The sequence below is a fragment of the Tachyglossus aculeatus genome, chromosome 8 (genome assembly GCF_015852505.1).
Source record: "Tachyglossus aculeatus isolate mTacAcu1 chromosome 8, mTacAcu1.pri, whole genome shotgun sequence".
Lineage (NCBI taxonomy): Eukaryota > Metazoa > Chordata > Mammalia > Monotremata > Tachyglossidae > Tachyglossus > Tachyglossus aculeatus.
Window position 1 is genome coordinate 5768062 of NC_052073.1, and position 22371 is coordinate 5790432.

Sequence of the window (22371 nt, forward strand, 5' to 3'; positions counted from 1 at the left end):
AAGTTGGCAACATGTAGAGACGGTCCCTACCCAACAGCGGGCTCACAGTCTAGAAGGGGGAGACAGACAACAAAACAAGACATATAAACCAAATAAAATAAATAGAATAAATATGTACAAGTAAAATAAATAGAGTAATAAATATGTACAAACATATATACATATATAAGGATATATGTATATATATATACATATATAGTTGAATGTATATATACACACACACATATAAGGACATATGTATATATACATACACATATACATACATATAGATATATACATATATATGCATATACATATATACATATACACACATATATACATATATGCACACACATATATATACATATATATATACATATACATACATATTCAACTATATATATAGTTGAATGTGTGTATATATATCTATATATATATATATATAGATATATATATATACATATATATAGTTGAGGAAACTGAGGCATGGAGAAGTTAAGTGACTTGTCCAAGGTCACATGGCAAGCAAAGTGGTAGAGCTGGAATTAGAACTCAGGTCCTCTGACTCACAAGCCACACTGCTTCTTGTGTGCAGAGAGCACTGTACTAAGTGTTTGGGAGAAAGCCCAGTGCGGGCAGGGATTGTCTCTCTTTACTGCTGAATTGTACTTTCCAAGCGCTTAGTACAGAGCTCTGCACACAGCAAGCACTTGATAAATACGATCGAATGAATGACAATCGCGGCCCCTCAAATAGCTTTCAGACCAGATGGGGAGATGGACATTAAAAGAAGGGTGTGGCTCAGTGGAAAGAGCTCGGGCTTTGGAGTCAGAGGTCATGGGTTCAAATTCCAGCTCCACCACTTGTCAGCTGTGTGACTTTGGGCAAGTCACTTCACTTCTCTGTGCCTCAGTTACCTCATCTGCAAAATGGGGATTAAGACTGTGAGCCCCACGTGGGACAACCTGATGACCTTGTAACCTCCACAGTGCTTAGAACAGTGCTTTGCACATAGGAAGCGCTTAATAAATGCTATTATTATTATTAATAAATTATAGATAGGGAAATGGTGGAGTGTAAGGCAATAATAAATGCTTAGTACAGTGCTCTGCACACAGTAAGTGCTCAATAAATACAATTGAATGAATAATAGTAATAATAATAATAACAATAATTGCAGCATTTGTTAAGCGCTTACTATGTGCTAAGCACTGCACTGAGCGCTAGGGTAGTTACAAAATAATCAGGTCCCACATGGGGCTCACAGTCTAAGGAGAACAGGTAACGAACCCCATTTTGCAGGTGAGGGAATGAGGCCCAGAGAAGTGAAGTGACTTGCCTAAGGTCACCCAGCAGGTAAATGGTGGAGTCAGAATTAGAACCCAGGTCCTGTAACCCCCAAGTCCGTGCTCTTTCCACTAGGCCACACTGCCTCTCCTGTCCATAAGTGCTCTGGAGCTGGGGGAGTGGGGAATTTCAAAGGGTGGGATGGACCGGGAGGAGATGGAAGAGGTCTGGAAAATCTAGACGGGAAACCCAGCCCTGGAGAACTGAGGAGCAGCCGAACGGAGCCCCGATGACAGTTTGGACCGCAAAATGAACAATAACAACGTGCGGACAGCAAAAGCCAAGCCTGGATTTTATCAGGAAATGCCAAATGTTTGGAAAATAACAAGTTTAAAACATTCTGCGGCATCTGTTCGGCGTGTTTCCTTGCCACTTATGTAATAGATGCAACAACAACATTTCGACACTGCTGAATATTTATGCCAGGCTTGCCAGCTGGAGCCGGAGGCGTGACGGAAATATCATCCGTGAAATCCAAAGGCAGTGGACCACTGGTATTCGCAAGTCACATCACTGCTCTGTGCCTCGGTTTCCTCGTATGCCAAATGGGGATTAAGACTGTGTCCTCTGTCCTATACTCACCCAAGCTCTTGGAACAGTGCTCTGCGCTTAGTAAGCGCTCAGTAAATGCCACTGATGGATTGATTCTTTCCACTTTTATACTCTAAATTTTCCATGCTATTTTTTTTATAGTATTTGTTAAGAGTTTAGGTGTCAGTCACTGCACTGTTGGGTAGGGACTGTCTCTATATGGCTTCCCAAGCGCTTAGTCCAGTGCTCTGCACACAGTAAGCGCTCAATAAATACGATTGATTGATTGATTGATTGATTGATGTACCAAGAACTGTTCTAAGCACTGGGGTAGATACAAATTAATCAGATTGGACACAGTCCCGATCCCACGTGGGGCTCACGGTCTCAATCCCCCTTTTACAGAAGAGGCAACTGAGGCCCAGAGAAGTGAAGCGACTTGCCCAAGGTCACACAGCAGACAAGTGGCGGAGCCAGGGAACCTCTCTTCACCCTTTCGCCGTCAGCCAGTGAGCTCAGCCCTCCGGAAGCCGAGGACGAGGTTTACTAATTTACAAGCATAGGCAGCCCCCCTGGGCCCGGCGTCTTATATAACCATGTTCTTTAATTCATATTGTCCTTATGGTTGTGTCAGTTGGCCGTGTTCCTTGACAGGAGGACGGGGCCTCCGGCAGATAAAATATTAAAGTCAACCGCCGCCCGCTGTTGGGTAGGGACCGTCTCTATCTGTTGCCAACTTGTACTTCCCAAGCGCTTAATCCAGTGCTCTGCACACAGTAAGCGCTCAATTAATACGATTGAATGAATGAATGTATATATGTTTGTACATATTTATTACTCTATTTATTTGACTTGTACATATTTATTCTATTTGTTTTATTTTGTCAATATGTTTTGTTTTGTTGTCTGTCTCCCCCTTCTAGCCCGTGAGCCTGCTGTTGAGTAGGGACTGTCTCTATCTGTTGCCAACTTGTACTTCCCAAGCGCTTAGTCCAGTGCTCTGCACACAGTAAGCGCTCAATTAATACGATTGAATGAATGAATGTATATATGTTTGTACATACTTATTACTCTATTTATTTGACGTATATATTTATTCTATTTGTTTTATTTTGTTAATATGTTTTGTCTTGTTGTCTGTCTCCCCCTTCTAGCCTGCGAGCCCGCTGTTGGGTAGGGACCATCTCTATATGTTGCCAAAATGTACTTCCCAAGCGCTTAGTACAGTGCTCTGCCACACAGTAAGCACTCAATAAATACGATTGAATGAATGAATGTATATATGTTTGTACATATTTATTATTGTATGTATTTTACTTGTACATATTTATTCTATTTATTTGATTTTGTTAATGTGTTTTGTTTTGTTGTCTGTCTCCCCCTTCTAGCCCGTGAGCCTGCTGTTGGGTAGGGACCGTCTCTACATGTTGCCAACTTGTACTTCCCAAGCGCTTAGTCCAGTGCTCTGCACACAGTAAGCGCTCAATAAATACGATTCATTCATTCATTCGTTCAATCGTATTTATTGAGCATGTTACTCCCCTCCTCAAAAATCTCCAGTGGCTACCAGTCAACCTACGCATCAGGCAGAAACTCCTCACCCTGGGCTTCAAGGCTGTCCATCCATCCCCTCGCCCCCTCCTACCTCCCGTCCCTTCTGTCCTTCTCCATCCCAGCCCGCACCCTCCGCTCCTCTGCTGCCGCTCACCTCCTCATTGGGCCTCGTTCTCGCCCATCCCACCATCGACCCCCGGCCCACGTCCTCCTCCTGGCCCAGAATGGCCTCCCTCTGCCCATCCGCCAAACTGGCTCTCTTCCTCCCTTCAAAGCCCTACTGAGAGCTCCCCTCCTCCAGGAAGCCTTCCCACACTGAGCCCCCTCTTTCCTCTCCCCCTCTCCATCCCCCCCACCCTACCTCCTTCCCCTCCCCACAGCACCTGTCTATACGTTTGTACAGATTGATTACTCTATTGATTTGACTTGTACATATTTACTATTCTATTTATTTGGTTAATGATGTGCATCTAGCTTTACTTCTATTTATTCTGACGACTTGACACCCGTCCACATGTTTTGTTTTGTTGTCTGTCTCCCCCTTCTAGACTGTGAGCCCATTGTTGGGTAGAGACTTGCTCTATATGTTGCCAACTTGTACTTCCCAAGCGCTTAGTACAGTGCTCTGCACGCAGTAAGCGCTCAATAAATATGATTGAATGAATGAATGAATAGTGCGAAAGCCATTTATTTAACCACTCTGAGCCTCTGTTTCCATTCCTGCTGCGGGCAGCAGGGAATGTGTCTGCTAATTTTGCTGTACTGTGCTCTCCCAAACACCTAGTACAGAGATCAGCACATAGTAAGTGCTTAATAAATACAATTGACTGATTAATTATAGAATGAAGACTAAATACCCACTCCTCCTCCCTTCTCAGACTGGGAAACTCAGGTCGGACAAGGGCTGTATCAACCTGATGATTTTCTAACTATTCCAGCACTCAGTGCTGGAAAAAAGGTGCTTTTTTAAAATATGGTATTTCATTCATTCATTCATTCAATCGTATTTATTGAGCGCTTACTGTGTGCAGAGCACTGTACTAAGTGCTATTTGTTAGGCACTTACTATGTGCCAGACCCTGTACTAAGCCCTAGATTAGAGACAAGCTAATTAGGTTGGACACAGTCCCCGTCCCACATGGGGCTCACAGTCTTCATCCCCATTTTCCAGATGAGGTCACTGAGGCCCAGAGAAGTGAAGCGATTTGCCCGAGGTCACACAGCAGATAAGTGGCGGAGCCGGGATTAGAAACCATATCCCTCTGACTCTCAGGTCTGTGATCTAATAACAATAATAATGGCATTTATTAAGCGCTTACTATGTGCAAAGCACTGTTCTATATACTAGGCCATGCTGCTTCTCTATTTATTGAGCGCTTACTATGTGCAGAGCACTGTACTAACCACTTGGATGACTATAGTCATTATTATTATTATTATTGTTATTATTAAACCATTGAGGCCTCTACTCATATCTGGTCCTTAGGCTAATTCCCCCTTTCCAAACCAGTTGGCTAATTAGCCAACTAGCTATTTGTGGGACTGTCTGATCTGGCTATCTTGTATCTGCCCCAGTGCTTAGCACAGCGCTTAACAGATGCCACCATTATTAGCAGCATTATTAAAGAAGGCGATGAGGCGCGGCTTAGTGGATAGAACGCGGGCCTAGAAATCCGAAGGTCCTGGGTTCTAATCCCGGCTCTGCCACGTGTCTGCTGTGTGACCTTGGGCAAGTCACTTCACTCCTCTGGGCCTCAGTGACCTCATGTGTAAAATGGGGATTAAGCCGTGAGCCCTATATGGGACAGTGTCCAACCTGGCTACCTTTTCATTCATTCATTCAATCGCATTTATTGAGCGCTTACTGTGTGCAGAGCACTGTACTAAGCGCTTGGGAAGTCCAAGTTGGCAACATATAGAGATGGTTCCTACCCAACAGCGGGCTCACAGTCTAGAAGGGGGACACAGACAACAAAACAAAACATAGTAACAAAATAAAATAAATAGAATAAATAAGTACACATAAAATAAATAAATAAATAAATAGAGTAATAAATCCGTACAAACATATATACATATATACAGGTGCTGTGGGGAGGGGAAGGAGGTAAGGCGGGGGGGGATGGGGAGGGGGAGGAGGAGGAGAGGAAGGAGGGGGCTCAGTCTGGGAGCCCCCAGTGCTCCCCAGTTGCTTAGAACAGTGTTTGGCACATAGTAAGAGCTTAACAAGTATTATAATTATTATTATCATCACAGTTTATAGCCCCGAGGAGGCGGCAATGTCAATTGCAGAATACAACCCCGGCCTTGACATCCACGCTTTAATTCCCAGCTTGGTGATAGGGTGCAAATGATGCAATAATGTGTCCAACCCGATTTGGCTGGATTCACCCAACGCTTAATACAGTGCCCGGCACGTAGTAAGCGCTCAATGAATACCACTATAATTAACGATGGGGCCCAACCTTTCCTATGCGGCCGTCTCATGGGTCGATTAACTGTTACTCGATGCTACGAGACCTCAGACGGGAACGAGAATGATTTCATCCCTACGCTAAAGGTTACCATGTCCTGATGAGCTCCTGTCTGTAATTTATTCTATGCGTAATTTATTTATTTATATTAATGTCTGTCTCCCCCTCTAGATGGTAAGCTCGTTGGGGGCAGAGAATGTGCCTTCCAACTCTGTTATATCGTTATCGTATGCTCTCCCAAGCACTTAGTTCAATGCTCAGCATTCAATAAATTCCACTGATTGATTGATTAATTGACTGTCAATTTTCGGATGCATATCCGGACGCAGATAGAATTAATCCATCCCCTTTATTTCCCTTCCCTGGGCCCTTTTCAGAGCGGAACCTAAAATCTGAACCTCACGGTGAAGGCCGGGTTAGTCCTTTGAGAAGCAGCGTGGCTCAGTGGAAAGAGCCCGGCCTTTGGAGTCAGAGGTCATGGGTTCGAACCCCGGATCCGCCACGTCTGCTGTGTGACCTTGGGCAAGTCACTTAGCGTCTCTGAGCCTCAGTTCCCTCATCTGTAAAATGGAGATTAAGCCTGTGAGCCCCACGTGGGACAACCTGATCACCTTGTATCCCCCCCAGCACTTAGAACAGTGCTTTGCACACAGTAAGCGCTTAACAAATGCCATCATTACTTTGGGATGATGAAGAAACCACGCTCTCATTTTGAAATATAGAATTGTGAATTCGAGACTCACGGCTGTAAAGGAAAGCATCGATCTAAGGGATTATTTTCCTCCCTTCTGACATGAATAACTACAGCATCAGCAAAACAGCCCCCAGGACTCTTCTGAGATCAGAAATGACATCCCGGAGTCCATATGCCACTCGGAATAAATTTTGCTCTCTCGTGCCGTGAGGTCTCTTCCCTGGAGCGCTCGGGGTTCTGGCTTCCTGGCACCTGCTTCTGGGCTGATTTTCCTCTCTCTGTCAGTTATGCCGCCGTTGGACGGGCCTTCTCCCCGTCTCACCCTTAATAATAATAGTAATTATGGTATTTTTTAAGCGCTTGCTATGTGTCAGGCACTGTACTAAGCGCTGGGGTGGATACAAGCAAATGGGGTTGGACACAGTCCCTGTCCCACATGGGGCCCACAGTTATGTATGAGGTAACTGAGGCACGGAGGAGTGAAGGGACTTGCCGACGTTCACACAGCAGACAAGTGGTGGAGGCAGAATTATTCATTCATTCATTCATTCATTCAACCGTATTTATTGAGAGCTTACTGTGTGCGGAGCACTGCACTAAGCGCTTGGGAAGTACAAGTTGGCAACATATAGAGATGGTCCCTGCCCAACAACGGGCTCACAGTCTAGAAGGGGGAGACAGACAACAAAACAGAACATGTGGAGAGAGGTCAGGTCATCAGAATAAATAGAAATAAAGCTAGATGCACATCATTAACAAAATAAATAGAATAGTAAATATGTACAGGTTCACACAGCCCTGGCATCTGCTTCTGGGTTGATTTTCCTCTCTCTGTCAGTTATGCTGCCGTTGGACGGGCCTTCTCCCCGTCTCACCCTTAATAATAATAGTAATTATGGTATTTTTTAAGCGCTTGCTATGTGTCGGGCACTGTACTAAGCGCTGGGGTGGATACAAGCAAATGGGGTTGGACACAGTCCCTGTCCCACATGAGGCCCACAGTTACGGATGAGGTAACTGAGGCACAGAGGAGCGAAGAGACTTGCCGAAGGTCACACAGCAGACAAGCGATGGAGGCAGAATTATTCATTCATTCGTTCATTCATTCAATCGTATTTATTGAGCGCTTACTGTGTGCGGAGCACTGCACTAAGCGCTTGGGAAGTACAAGTTGGCAACATATAGAGACGGTCCCTGCCCAACAACGGGCTCACAGTCTAGAAGGGGGAGACAGACAACAAAACAGAACATGTGGACAGAGGTCAGGTCATCAGAATAAATAGAAATAAAGCTAGATGCACATCATTAACAAAATAAATAGAATAGTAAATATGTACAGGTTCACACAGCCCTGGCATCTGCTTCTGGGTTGATTTTCCTCTCTCTGTCAGTTATGCTGCCGTTGGACGGGCCTTCTCCCCGTCTCACCCTTAATAATAATAGTAATTATGGTATTTTTTAAGCGCTTGCTATGTGTCGGGCACTGTACTAAGCGCTGGGGTGGATACAAGCAAATGGGGTTGGACACAGTCCCTGTCCCACATGAGGCCCACAGTTACGGATGAGGTAACTGAGGCACAGAGGAGCGAAGAGACTTGCCGAAGGTCACACAGCAGACAAGCGATGGAGGCAGAATTATTCATTCATTCGTTCATTCATTCAATCGTATTTATTGAGCGCTTACTGTGTGCGGAGCACTGCACTAAGCGCTTGGGAAGTACAAGTTGGCAACATCTAGAGACGGTCCCTGCCCAACAACGGGCTCACAGTCTAGAAGGGGGAGACAGGCAACAAAACAAAACATGTGGAGAGATGTCAGGTCATTAGAATAAATAGAAATAAAGCTAGAGGCACATCATTAGCAAAATAAATAGAATAGTAAATATGTACAGGCTCACACAGCCCTGGCATCTGCTTCTGGGGTGATTTTCCTCTCTCTGTCAGTTATGCTGCCGTTGGACGGGCCTTCTCCCCGTCTCACCCTTAATAATAATAGTAATTATGGTATTTTTTAAGCGCTTGCTATGTGCCGGGCACTGTACTAAGCGCTGGGGTGGATACAAGCAAATGGGGTTGGACACAGTCCCTGTCCCACATGGGGCTCACAGTTACAGATGAGGTAACTGAGGCAGAGCAGGATTAGAACCCACGACCTCTGACTCCCAAGCCCTTGCTCTTTCCGCTAAGCCATGCTGCTTATCAGGTATGAATTCTGAGATTTAACCCCATTTTATTGATTTCTGTTCACTCGCCCTTAAAAGACAATATGTAGAGCTGCCCCTCGAAGTTACTACTAATAATTGTGATGTCCATTAAGCGATCGCTACAGGTACTAATTAGAACCCAGAGCCCCACGTGGGACAACCTGATCACCTTGTATCCCCCCCAGCACTTACGATTGATAATAACTACTCCTGCTGTGTTGCTGTGACTTGATTCTTTTTCTAGGACCCAACAGGCCCCCAAACTCTTTTGGCTGGCCCGAAATCTTTAGGGTGGTTATCTTTTAGGCTTCCTAGGTGCCCCATTCCCAAATCCATGTTGGGGACTGCCTCTCCTCCTCACACCCCCCAAGCAAGGACACACAAAAAGCACCCGATTGGGGAGTTTCTGGGTCCCGATGACCAGCCTGGGGTCAGGTCTTGTTACCTTCAAGCGCGTACTTCATATCCTGGGCAAAGAGGGTCCACATAATCTCGGCACTCACTTTCCCCATGTTCAGCTCTTGAGGGAACCTGAAACCAAGCACATTTCATCAATAATAGTAATCGTCGTATTTGTTAAGCGCTTACTATGTGGCAGGCACTGTGCTAAGCGCTGGGGGGGAATCCAAGCAAATCAGGTTGGACACGGTCCCTGTCCCACGTGGGACTTATGGTCTTAATCCTTATTTTACAGATGAGGTAACTGAGGCACAGAGATGTGAAGCGACTTGCCCAGTATAATAATAATAATGATGATAATAATAATAATGATGGCATTTATAAAGCGCTTACTATGTGCAAAGCACTGTTCTAAGCACTGGGGGGATACAAGGTGATCAGGTTGCCCCACGTGGGGCTCACAGTCTTAATCCCCATTTTACAGAGGAGGTAACTGAGGCACAGAGAAGTGAAGTGACTTGCCCAAAGTCACACAGCTGACAAGTGGCGGGGCGGGGATTTGAACCCATGACCTCTGACTCCCAAGCCCAGGCTCTTTCCACTGAGCCACACTGCATTTGTTAAGCGCTTACTACGTGCAAAGCACTGTTCTAAGCGCTGGGGGGATACAAGGTGATCAGGTTGTCCCACGTGGGGCTCACAGTCTTCATCCCCATTTTACAGATGAGGGAACTGAGGCACAGAGATGTGAAGCGACTTGCCCAACGTCACACGGCGGACAATTGGCGGGGCCGGGATTAGAACCCATGACCTTCTGACTCCCAGGGCCGTGCTCTATCCGCTAGGCCATGTTGTTTTTCATCACTTAGCGTGGCTTAGTGGAAAGAGCCCAGGCTTGGGAGCCAGCGGATGCGGGTTCTAATCCTGGCTCTGCCGCTTGTCTGTTGTGTGACCTTGGGCAAGTCGCTTCACTTCTCTGTGCCTCAATTACTGCATCTGTAAAATGGGGATGAAGAGTGCGAGCCCCACGTGGGACAAACTGATTACCTTGTATCTCCCCCAGCACTTGGAACAGTACTTGGCACATAGTAAGCGCTTAACAAATACCAACATTATTATTATTATTATTATTATCACTTGACAAGGGGACAGTAGCCTCTGTCATAGCCTGATCGTGTCCTTGCAGATGGCTTTTGGCTCTGAGAAGGTGAAAACCATGATTGGATATGAAATGGCTTCAAGCCCAGGGAACTCGGGATTGAAAAGGGACCGGAGGGATAGTCGATGTGAGGACGCAATCGCTCACTGGAGCTTCTGTTTGTGTCGCTGTTCCCCCCTGGACTGGAAAAACACCAGAAAAGGCGTCTCTGCGAAGGTTCGGCTAAGTCAGCAAATCCCGGGTTGGGGAACAGGCAAAATGTGGACTGAGATTTGAGGCGTTTGGGAGGTATTTTAATAATAAAATCAGCGTGGCTTGATGGAAAGAGCACGGGGCTGGGAGTCAGGGGACCTGGGTTCTAATCCTGGCCCCACCACTGGTCCACTGTGTGACCTCGGGCTTAGTCGCTTCACTGTTCTGGGCCTCAGTTACCCCATCTGTAAAACGGGGATGATGACTGGGAGCCCCATGTGGGACACGGCCTGTGTCCAATCCGATTAGCTTGTATCTACCCCAGTGCTTAATACAGTGCACTGTAAGCATGTAATAATAATAATAATGATGGCATTTGGTAAGCACTTACTATGTGCAAAGCACTGTTCTAAGCGCTGGGTGGGGGGGGGGGGGGGAATACAAGGAGATCAGGTTGTCCCAGATGGGGCTTACAATCTTAATCCCCATTTTACAGATGAGGTAACTGAGGCTCAGAGAAGTGAAGTGACTTGCCCAAGATCACACAGCAGGCATGTGGCAGAGCCGGGATTCAAACCCATGACCTCTGACTCCCAAGCCCGGGCTCTTAAGAAAAAGGGTCAGACACAATCCCTGTCCCTCATCTGTCCCTCATAGTGCTCACGGTCTGAACATGAGAGAGCGTAAGAACTGAACTCCCATTTTACAGATTCATTCATTCAATCATATTTATTGAGCGCTTACTGTGTGCAGAGCACTGTACTAAGCGCTTGGGAAGTACAAGTCAGCAACATATAGAGACAGTCTCTACCCAACAACGGGCATCTGAGGCACTGAGAGGTTAAGGGACTTGCCCAAGGTCAAAGTCATTCATTGACTCATTCATTCAATCGTATTTATTGAGCATGTACTGTGTGCAGAGCACTGTACTAAGCACTTGGGAAGTACAAGTTGGCAACATATAGAGACGGTTCCTGCCCAACAACAGGCTCACAGTCTAGAAGGGGGAGACAGAGGACAAAACAAAACATGTGAACGGGTGTCAAGTCACCAGAATAAATACAAATAAAGCTAGATACACATCATTAACCAAATCAATAGAATAGTAAATATGTACAAGTAAAATCAATAGAGTAATAAATCTGTACAAACATATATACAGGTGTTGTGGGGAGGGGAAGGAGGTAGGGCGGGGGGGATGGGGAGGAGGAGAGGAAAAAGGGGGCTCAGTGTGGGAAGGCCTCCTGGAGGAGGTGAGCTCTCAGTAGGGCTTTGAAGGGAGGAAGAGAGCGACCTTGGCGGAGGGGCAGAGGGAGGCCATTCCAGGCCCGGGGGAGGACATGGGCTGGGGGTCGACGGTGGGACAGGCGAGAACGAGGTACAATGAGGAGGTGAGCAGCAGCAGAGGAGCGGAGGGTGCGGGCTGGGCTGGAGAAGGAGAGAAGGGATGGGAGGTAGGAGGGGGCGAGGGGATGGAAAGCCTTGAAGCCCAGGGTGAGGAGTTTCTGCTTGATGGGTAGGATGACAGGCAGCCACTGGAGATTTTTGAGGAGGGAAGTAACATGCCCAGAGTGTTTCTGCACAAAGATGATCCGGGCAGCACGGTGAAGTATAGACTGAAGTGGGGAGAGACGGGAGGATGGGAGATCAGAGAGGAGGCCGATGCAGTAATCCAGTCGGGATAGGATGAGAGACTGAACCAGCAAGGCAGCGGTTTGGATGGAGAGGAAAGGGCGGATCTTGGCGATGTTGTGGAGGTGAGACCGGCAGGTTTTGGTGACGGATTGGATGTGAGGGGTGAACAAGAGAGCGGAGTCGAGATAGCATGCAGAGAAGCAGAGTGGCTCAGTGGAAAGAGCCCGGGCTTGGGAGTCAGAGGGCATGGGTTCTAATCCCGGCTCCGCTGTGTGACTTTGGGCAAGTCATTTCACTTCTCTGGGCCTCAGTTCCCTCATCTGTAAAATGGGGATGAAGACTGTGAGCCCCACGTGGGACAACCTTGATTAACCCCCCCAGCGCTTAGAACAGTGCTTGGCACATTGTAAGTGCTTAACAAATACCAACATTATTATTATTATGCAGGTGGAAGAGCCGGGATTAGAACCCAGAACCTCTGACTTCCAGTCGCAAGCTCTTTCCACTAGGTCATGAAGAAGATTAAAGGAAAAAATCCAGGAGAGGATTCTGCACATAGTAGGCACTCAGCACAATGCTACGCACAGAGTGTAGTGCTCTGTGCTCACAAACATCAGCACAGTAATAAACTTCCAATCATTGTTAATGATCAGGACTATGACTCAAACACCCAAAGAGCAGCAGTAATAGAATTTATGGAGTGACCACCTGGTGAAGATCACTGAACTAAATGCTTGGGAATCGCTCAATCAATCAATGGTATTTATTGAGCACTTATTGCACACAGAGCACTGTGCTAAACGCTCAGAAGCAGCGTGGCTTAGTGGAAAGAGGCTGGGCTTGGGAGTCAGAGGTCGTGGGACCTAATCCCAGCTCCGCCACTTAATAATAATAATAATAATAATGATAATGATAGCATTTACTAAGCACTTACTATGTGCAAAGCACTGTTCTAAGCGCTGGGGAGGTTACAAGGTGATCAGGTTGTCCCACGGGGGGGCTCACAGTCTTCATCCCCATTTTACAGATGAGGTCACCGAGGCCCAGAGAAGTGAAGTAATAATGATGGTATTTGTTAAGTGCTTATAATGTGCCAAGCACTGTTCTAAGCACTGGATGACTTGCCCAAGGTCACACAGCAGATAAGTGGCAGACCCGGGATTAGAACCCATGACCTTCGACTCCCAGCCGGGCTCTAGCCACTCAACCATGCTGCTTCAATGCTTCGGTTACTATTAACACTCACCCTCGTCTCACGGTTTATAGAAATAAGTAGTTTTCGCTGTTTCTCCATCAGATCTCTGTTCCGACCTATTGTTTATAAATAGGCTCCCCAAACCAGCTAATTATTCCAGAACCATCAGCGAATTGTCTAGGTATTTTGCTGTGTTTATTAATGCCCAAGCATTAATATGAATTATAATGCCTCTTCTTGGAATCCCCATTTGCAGTAAAGAGTTCCTTAATGTGATTTATTCTGTGTAAATCTCTCTCTGAAATGAAAACAAAATCCACTCCTGCCCAAGTTGATAATACAGATGTGCTTGTCGCAATAAGAAGAATTAGAATAATTTAAAGGTGAAGTATTATTTTGGAGGGTGCAGAGTCAATTCAACGCATATATATTCGCTGAAATTGGTTTAACAATTCAACGCATATATATATCATAATATGTAATATATATATGCGTTGAATTGTTAAACCAATTTCAACGAATATATATCACATATTATATTATATTTATGTATTACATCATATATATTCGTAGAATTGTTAAACCAATATGTATTTTTAATGATATTTGTTAAGCTCTTGCTATGTGACAGGCACTTTACTAAGTTCATTCATTCATTCATTCAATTGTATTTATTGAGCACTTACTATGTGCAGAGCACTGTACTAAGCGCTTGGGAAGTACAAGTCAGCAACATATAGAGACGGTCCCTACCCCAAGTTCTGGGGTAGATACAAGATAATCAGGTTGGACATAGTCCATGTCCCACATGGGGCTCACAGTCTTAACCCCCATTTTCCAGATGAGGTAACTGAGGCTAGACTGTGAGCCCGCTGTTGGGTAGGGACCATCTCTATATGTTGCCAACTTGTACTTCCCAAGCGCTTAGTACAGTGCTCTGCACGCAGTAAGCGCTCAATAAATATGATTGAATGAATGAACTTAGTAAAGTGCCTGTCATAGCAAGAGCTTAACAAATATCATTAAAAATACATATTGGTTTAACAATTCAACGAATACATGTAATGTAATACATAAATATAATATGTGATATATATTCTTTGAAATTGGTTTAAGAATTTAACGCATACATATTACATGTTGTAGTATACATATCATAATATGTAATATATATATTCATTGAATTGACTCTGCACCCTCCAAAATTATATTTCACCTTTAAATTATTCTAATTCTTCTTATTGCGACAAACACACCTGTATTATCAACCTGGGCAGGAGTGGATTCTGTTTTCATTTCAGACAGATGAAACTTAACAGAGAAGTTAAGTGACTTGTCCAAGGTCACCCAGTGGCAGGATTAGAACCCAGGTCCTCTGAGTCCCAGGTGCGTGCTCTTTCCACTGGGCCACGCGGCTTCTCCATCTGGTTGGATGTTTCAGTCTGTTGCATGTTTCTGTGTTGCCTGGCGACCTTCATGAAGGATTTATCACAAGTGCTTAAACTTCACTCTTGAACATTATTGAGCAAAAAGAAAAGGGGGAAAACCAGCCTTCTTTCTTACGGAGTTCTTTTCTTGTCAATCGATCAATCAGTAGTATTTATTGAACACTTACTGGATGCTTAGTACAATGCCCAGCGCTTAGTCCAGTGATTCCAGTGCTTAGTTGAGTGACCGGCACATAGTAAGCGCTTAACGAATACTGTAATTATTAGCACAAGGCACTGTGTTAAGCACTTGGGAGAGTACAATAGAGTATGTAGACAAGATCCCCGTCCTCAGGGAGCTTAATAGACAGAGCACAGGCCTGAGAGTCAGAAGACCCCGGCTCCACCACTTTGCTGTGTGGCCTTGGGCAAGTCACTTCACTTCTCTGTGCCTCAGTTACCTCATCCATAAAACGGGGATTTAGACTGTGAGCCCCACATGGGACAGGGACTGTGTCCAACCTGATTTGCTTGTATCCAACCCAGCACTTAGTACAGTGCCTGGACATAGTAAGCACTTAACAAATACCACAGTCATTATTATTATTATTAGTGGATCTATTGTTTTCTTAATGAAGGAATGAGAAGCTTAACGATTACCTCCTATCTCCCCCAGCACTTAGAACAGTGCTTGGAACAGAGTAAGCGCTTAAAGTAAGCAGTTAAAACAAATACCCCATCATTATGATTAATGAGGACTACTGGTGCAGCCCAGGGTTTTGTCTCCAACAGTGGTAGGATGGTTCTGAGTGCAATGTGGCACTGTATGAAGCTCTTGGGAAAGACGACAAGAGCATAGATGACTTTCCCCTTCCTTCTTCTTGCCTCCCTCCCTTTTTCTCCCTTCCTCTCTCTCTCCCTCCTTCCCTCTCTCTCCCTCCTTCCCTCTTTCTTTCTACCCCTTCTTCCCTCTTCCTCTCCCTCTTTCCCTCCCTCTTTCTCTCCCTCCCTCTTTCTCTCCATCCTTCCTTCTCTTTTTCTCTCCCTTCCTCTCTCTTTCTCTCCCTTCCTCCCTCTCTCTCCCTTCTTCCCTCTCTCTTTCTGTTCCTTCCTCCCTCTCTCTCCCTTCTTCCCTCTCTCTTTCTGTTCCTTCCTCCCTTTCTCTCCCTCCCTTTCTCTCCCTCCCTCTCTTCTCTCTCTTTCTCCCTCCCTTTCTCTTCCTCTCTTTCTCTCCCTCCCTCTCTCCTTTTCTCCCTCCCATCTCTCTCTCCACTCTTTCCCCCCTCTCTCTCTTCTCTTTCCCTCCCTCTTTCTCTCCATTCCTTCCTCTTTCTCTCCGTCCTTACCTCTCTCTCTCTCCCTTCCTCTCTCTTTCTCTCCCTTCCTCCCTCTTTAATAATAATAATAATGATGATGGTATTTGTTAAGCGCTTACTATGTGCAAAGCACTTTTCTAAGCACTGGGGAGGATACAAGATGATCAGGTTGTCCCACGTGGGGCTCACAGTCTTAATCCCCATTTTACAGATGAGGGCTCTTTCTGCTCCTTCCTCACCTTCTCTCCCTCCCTCTCTCCTCTCTTTCCCTTTCTCTTCCTCTCCTTCTGTCTCTCCTTTTCTCCCTCCCTTCTTCTCTCTCTCCTCTCTTTCCCTCTCTCTTTCTTTCTCTCCCTCTCCTCTCTTTCTTCTTCCCTTCTCTCTCTCTTCCCCCCTCCTTTCTCCTTTTATCACTCTCTCCCTCTCCCCTTTGAAGTGGTTACTTTCTGCTGGAGAGAAGCCACCCAGCCCTCCCAGAAGCCTTCATGGTACAGGGCACGGATTCCTGGACAATGACAATACCAGGTAGAGAGATTTCTCATTCTCCACAGATGCAGTGAGGTTAACACCTCTTCTCCTGCGGATAAGGAGGCACTGGAGTCCTTCCCAGCTCCATCTGGGCAGGGCCGCAGTGGGGCCTGGGTTATGTGGATAATTGCTCTAATTTTCTACTCGGTTTGCCCCGGGAAGTCAGGCCTCGGGGTGGTTGCCATAGACACCAACCTGCACCAGAATCTCTTTTCCTAAACTTTGAGGCAGCAGGTTTCGCTGAAGACGCCCCAGTTCTGGCTGAATGCCACGGACCCTGCCGGCTGAGAATAACAGAGGATTTTCTCATCGCTTTCCTTACTCCTTCTCCGTGCGGACAGTCTGGTTCCCGCTGATACTATTCTGAGCCCTGATGTGTTCTTCAAGAAGGTCCTTTTCTCTCTTATCATCTTTGTCACTTTCCCCTGCTTCCCCTCCCCATCCCACTGACTGGAAAATCCCACACCTTCACATGAAGTGATGCTCCCACCTGGCTCTAAGTCAATAGAGTTTCTTCCCACAGGAAGTTGGACAGTGGAAAACAACAATGAGGAAGGGGGGGGGGACTGATTAAATTTATGGAAGATAGATCAATCAAGGGTATTTATTGAGCGATTACTGTGTGCAGAACACTGTACTGAGTTTTGGGAAAGTACGCTATAATAGAGTTGGCAGACCTGTTTCCCACCCACGAGTGGACAGTCTACAGGGAAGTGAACCATAATGAGAAGGAAAGTTTGGGATGCAGTCGGGAGAGTTAAGGATGTTGGATGGTCTATGCTGGGCTGCTGGAGGGACAGTTAGGGATGGAGAGGAGAGAGGGATGGGTGTGTTAAGCGCTTAGTACAGTGTTCTGCACACAGTAGGTGCTTGATAAATATGATTGAATGAAATGAATGGGTGGTCCATGCTGGGCCACTGGTGTAGAGGAAGGGATGGGTGAGCCCACTGTTGGGTAGGGACTGTCTCTATATGTTGCCAACTTGTACTTCCCAAGCACTTAGTACAGTGCTCTGCACACAGTAAGTGCTCAATAAATATGATTGATTGATTGACGGGGAGGGGGGACACTTTGATACCTAGCCCAGCCCTACAACACTTATGGAACTATTCTTATACTCTACCGTTTCTCCTACCTGTAATTTATTTTAATGGCTGTCTCTCCCTGTAGACTGTAAGCTCCCTGTGGGCAGGGATCATATCTACCACCATGGCTTAGTGGAAAGAGCCCGGGCTTGGGAGTCAGAGGACGTGGGTTCTAATCCCGGCTCTGCCACTTGTCTGCTGTGTGACTTTGGGCACGCCACTTAGCTTCTCTGTGACTCAGTTACCTCATCAGTAAAATGGGGATTAAGGCTGTGAGCCCCATGTGGGACAACCTGATTACTCTGTATCTACCCCAGGGCTTAGAACAGTACTTGGCACATAGTAAGCGCTTAACAAATACCATTATTATCATTACTATTACCAACTCTATTAAGTTTTACTTTCTCTGCACACAGGAAGCATTTGATAAGTACTATATTTGATCAAGACTTAACAAATAGATAGTTGATAGAGAAGCAGTGTGGCCTATTGGATAGAGCACGGGCCTGGGAGTTGGAAGGACCTAGATTCTAATTCCGATTCTGCCACTTGTCTGCTGTGTGACCCTGGGCAAGTCACTTAACTTCTCTGTGCTTTAATTTCCATATCTGTAAAATAATAATAATAATAATAGCATTTATTAAGCACTTACTATGTGCAAAGCACTGTTCTAAGCACTGGGGAGGTTACAAGGTGATCAGGTTGTCCCTCATGGGGCTCACAGTCTTAATTCCCATTTTACAGATGAGGTAACTGAGGCACAGAGAAGTGAAGTGACTTGCCCAAAGTCACCCAGCTGACAAGTGGTGGAGCCGGGATTTGAACTCATGACCTCTGACTCCAAAGGCCGGGCTCTTTCCACTGAGCCACGCTGCTTCTTTGAGGATCAAGACTGCAAGCCCCATGTGGGACATGGACTGTGTCCAACTTGTATCTACCCCAGCGCTTAGTCCAGTGCCTAGCACATAATAAGCACTTAAATACCACAATTATTATTATTATTATTATTATTAGATACCATTTGACTGATGGATTGAAGGGTTAGCGTCGGGTGGTCCACCCCTAATCATGAGGTTGGTCACCTAGGAGGACCAATATTCATTCAATCATATTTATTGAGCACTTACCGTGTGCAAAGCACAGGACTAAGCATTTGGGAGAGTACAAAAGAACAACAAACAGACACATTCCCTGCCCACAACGAGCTCACAGTCTAGAGGGGAAGACAGACATTAATATACATAAGTAAATAAATAAATTACAGCTATATACAGATATAACCATGTGCTGTGGGGCTGTCAGGGTGACACAGAAGGGAGTGGGAGAAGAGGAAAGGGGGGCTTAGACAGGGAAGGCTTCTTGGAGGCGATGGACTTTCAATAGCCCACAGTAGACCAACATCCCACCGTCCTTCCAACCATCCTGACCAGGTATTTCTTATCAATCAGTGATATTTATTGAGTGCCTACTGTTTGCATTAAGTGTTCGAGAAGCTACCGTACAACAGAGTTGATAGATATGCTCCTGCCCACACCAAGTTTTTTTTTTTTTATGAAGGATTGATTTCTCCAATTCCCTTCTCTGAAATACTTTCTTCTTTCTTTTCCCACTGCACGGATACGTACCGATCACTCTTCCTCACTTGAAAGTCAAAGGAAGTAGAGGAGGAAGCATTGAGATAGATTGTAAGCACGGAACTATTGAGCCGGCTAATTCCGGAGAAAAGGGAAAGTCAGCTAAAAGAGATTTCTTTAGAAATATCCAAGGAGCAGTGGGAGGGAAGGTAAACAACGGAGAGATGAGATGGGGAAACCGAAGAGCAAACCGAGATATGGAGAAGCTTGTTGCCGGGTAAAAGACTTCCTTCAGCTATCCTCTGGAGAGCCAAAGTGCAAATTCCTTCCTCCATCTGGCTTGGATCCCATCTCATGACTCCAGGAAGGGGATCGCCGTCTCCTTGCCACGTTTAGCAAGCTGGAAATATCATTCTGGCCTGTTCCCTACCCCTCAACTTCTCAAACTTCTCTCAGAGAAGCAGCATGGCTCAATGGAAAGAGCACGGGCTTTGGAGTCAGAGGTCATGGGTTCAAATCTCGGCTCCGCCAATTGTCAGCTGTGTGACTTTGGGCAAGTCACTTCACTTCTCTGTGCCCCAGTTACCTCATCTGTAAAATGGGGATGAAGAGTGTGAGCCCCCCGCGGGAAAACCTGATCACCTTGTAACCTCCCCAGCACTTAGAACAGTGCTTTGCACATAGTAAGCGCTTAATAAATATTATTATTATTAAATGATGTGGCCAAGAGGCTGGAACTGGTCCATCCTCTGGGGACCCGCCATCTTGGATCGCCTCTAATCGCCCAGCGACTAAACAAGACAAAGAACTACTTAGAATATAACCATTCATTCATTCATTCATTCAATCGTATTTATTGAGTGCTTACTGTGTGCAGAGCACTGTACTAAGCGCTTGGGAAGTCCAAGTTGGCAACATATAGAGACGGTCCCTACCCAACAGCAGGCTTACAGTCTAGAAGGGGGAGACAGACAGCAGAACAAAACATATTAACAAAATAAAATAAATAGAATAGTAAATACGTACAAGTAAAATTGAGTAATAAATCTGTAGAAACACATATCTAGGTGCTGTGGGGAGGGGATGGGGAGGGGGAGAGGAAGGAGGGAGCCATCATGGGGATAATTGACTTAGCCCCTCCCCACAAATATGCTTCTTGGTGCTAGTTAAGGCATTTTTAAGCATTTCCTATGATCTGGGGTAGGTACAAAAGAAAGAGAAGCAGTACGGTCTAAAGGATAGAGCCCGGGTCTGGGATTTAGAAGAATTTGGGTTCTAATCCCCGCTCCACCCCTTGTCTGCTGGGTGACCTTGGGCAAGTCACTTCACTTCTCTGGACCTCAGTTACCTCACTGGGATTAAGGCTGTGAGCCCCAAGTGGGACATGGACCGTGTCCAACCTTACAGTCAGTTCATAACTTGTATAATAAAAATAATAATAATAATGATGGCATTTGTTAAGCACTTACCATGTGCCAAGCCCTGTTCTAAGTGCTGGGGTAGATACGAGGTAATTAGGTTGTCCCACGTGGGGCTCACAGTCTTCATCCCCATTTTACAGATGAGGTAACTGAGGCACAGAGAAGTGAAGGGACTTCACTTCCTCCCCCTCCTCCTCCTCCCCATCCCCCCGCCCTCACATTACCTCCTTCCCCTCCCCACAGCACCTGTATATATGTTTGTACGGATTTATTACTCTATTTATTTGTTTATTTTATTTGTACATGTTTATTCTATTTATTTTATTTTGTTAATACGTTTTGTTTTGTTCTCTGTCTCCCCCTTCTAGACTGTGAGCCCACTGTTGGGTATGGACCGTCTCTATATGTTGCCAACTTGTACTTCCCAAGCGCTTAGTACAGTGCTCTGCACACAGTAAGTGCTCAATAAATATGATTGAATGAATGAATGACTTGCTCCAAGTCACACAGCTGATAACTGGCAGAGCCGGGATTAGAACCCGTGACCTCTGATTCCCAAGCCCAGGCTCTTGCCGCTAAGCCACGCTGCTTCCAAATGCTTGCAAGTACGCTCTCCGTTTTGTGGTTTGGACATTCTCAGGGAATCATTTGATATTTCCCCCAACCCCGCAGCAGTTCTGGACGTATCTTAAAATCCTGTATTATAAATTCCCAAAACACTTCTATAAATATCTTTAAATCCTATATTATAAATGACTTATTCATTGATACTGACATCTGTTTCCCCTCTCTAAAAAAAAACCTAAATGTTTTTGTTAAGCGCTTTTTCTAGATTGTAAGCCCGTTGTGGACAGGGATTGTCTTTATTTGTTGCTGAATTGTACTTCCCAAGCGCTTAGTACAGTGGTCTGCACACAGTAAGCGCTCAATAAATACGATTGAATGAATACATACAAGCTAATCAGGTCAGACACAGTCCCCGTAATACAAACGGCTCAGTCTTAATTCCCATTTTGCAGATGAGGGAACTGAGGCACAGAGAAGTTAAGTGACTTGCCACACAGCTTAGTACAGTGCTTGGCACATAGTAAGTACTTCATAAATGTCAGTAGTAGTAGTAGTAATAAATGTTCATTCCCTAATTCATGAACAATAACGATGATAATAATAATTATAATGGCATTTATTAAGCGCTTACTATGTTCAAAGCACTGTTCTAAGCACTGGGAGGTTACAAGGTGATCAGGTTGTCCCACGGGGGGGCTCAGTCTTTATCCCCATTTTACAGATAAGGGAACTGAGGCCCAGAGAAGTGAAGTGACTTGCCCAAAGTCACACAGCTGACAATTGGCGGAGCTGGGATTTGAACTCATGACCTCTGACTCCAAAGCCCAGGCTCTTTCCACTGAGCCCTACTGCTTCTCATTTCATTATTACCATGGGACTGCTGACTTAAATAGGGAAAGGGAAACCAGCATGGCAATTCCAAAATTTATCTGGGGAGAAGCTCTCTGTCCCCTTTATAAGTAGGAATAATAATTATGATATTTGGTAATAATTACGGTATTTGTTAAGTGCTTGCTATGTGCCAGGCACCGTTCTAAGTGCTGGAGTGGATACAAGATTCATTCATTCATTCATTCAATTGTATTTATT

The 22371-nt window shown here is 45.5% G+C and overlaps 1 protein-coding gene across 3 annotated transcripts in view; it reads right to left on the reverse strand.

The window, feature by feature from the left end:
• Positions 1–22371, reverse strand: part of UNC13C (unc-13 homolog C) — a 217730-nt gene that overhangs the window by 67859 nt on the left and 127500 nt on the right. For all 3 annotated transcript variants that reach the window (XM_038750270.1, XM_038750272.1, XM_038750271.1), the window contains one exon: positions 9229–9314. In XM_038750270.1, coding sequence (XP_038606198.1) covers positions 9229–9314 — 86 coding nt within the window. The remainder of the gene's footprint in view (positions 1–9228; positions 9315–22371) is intronic.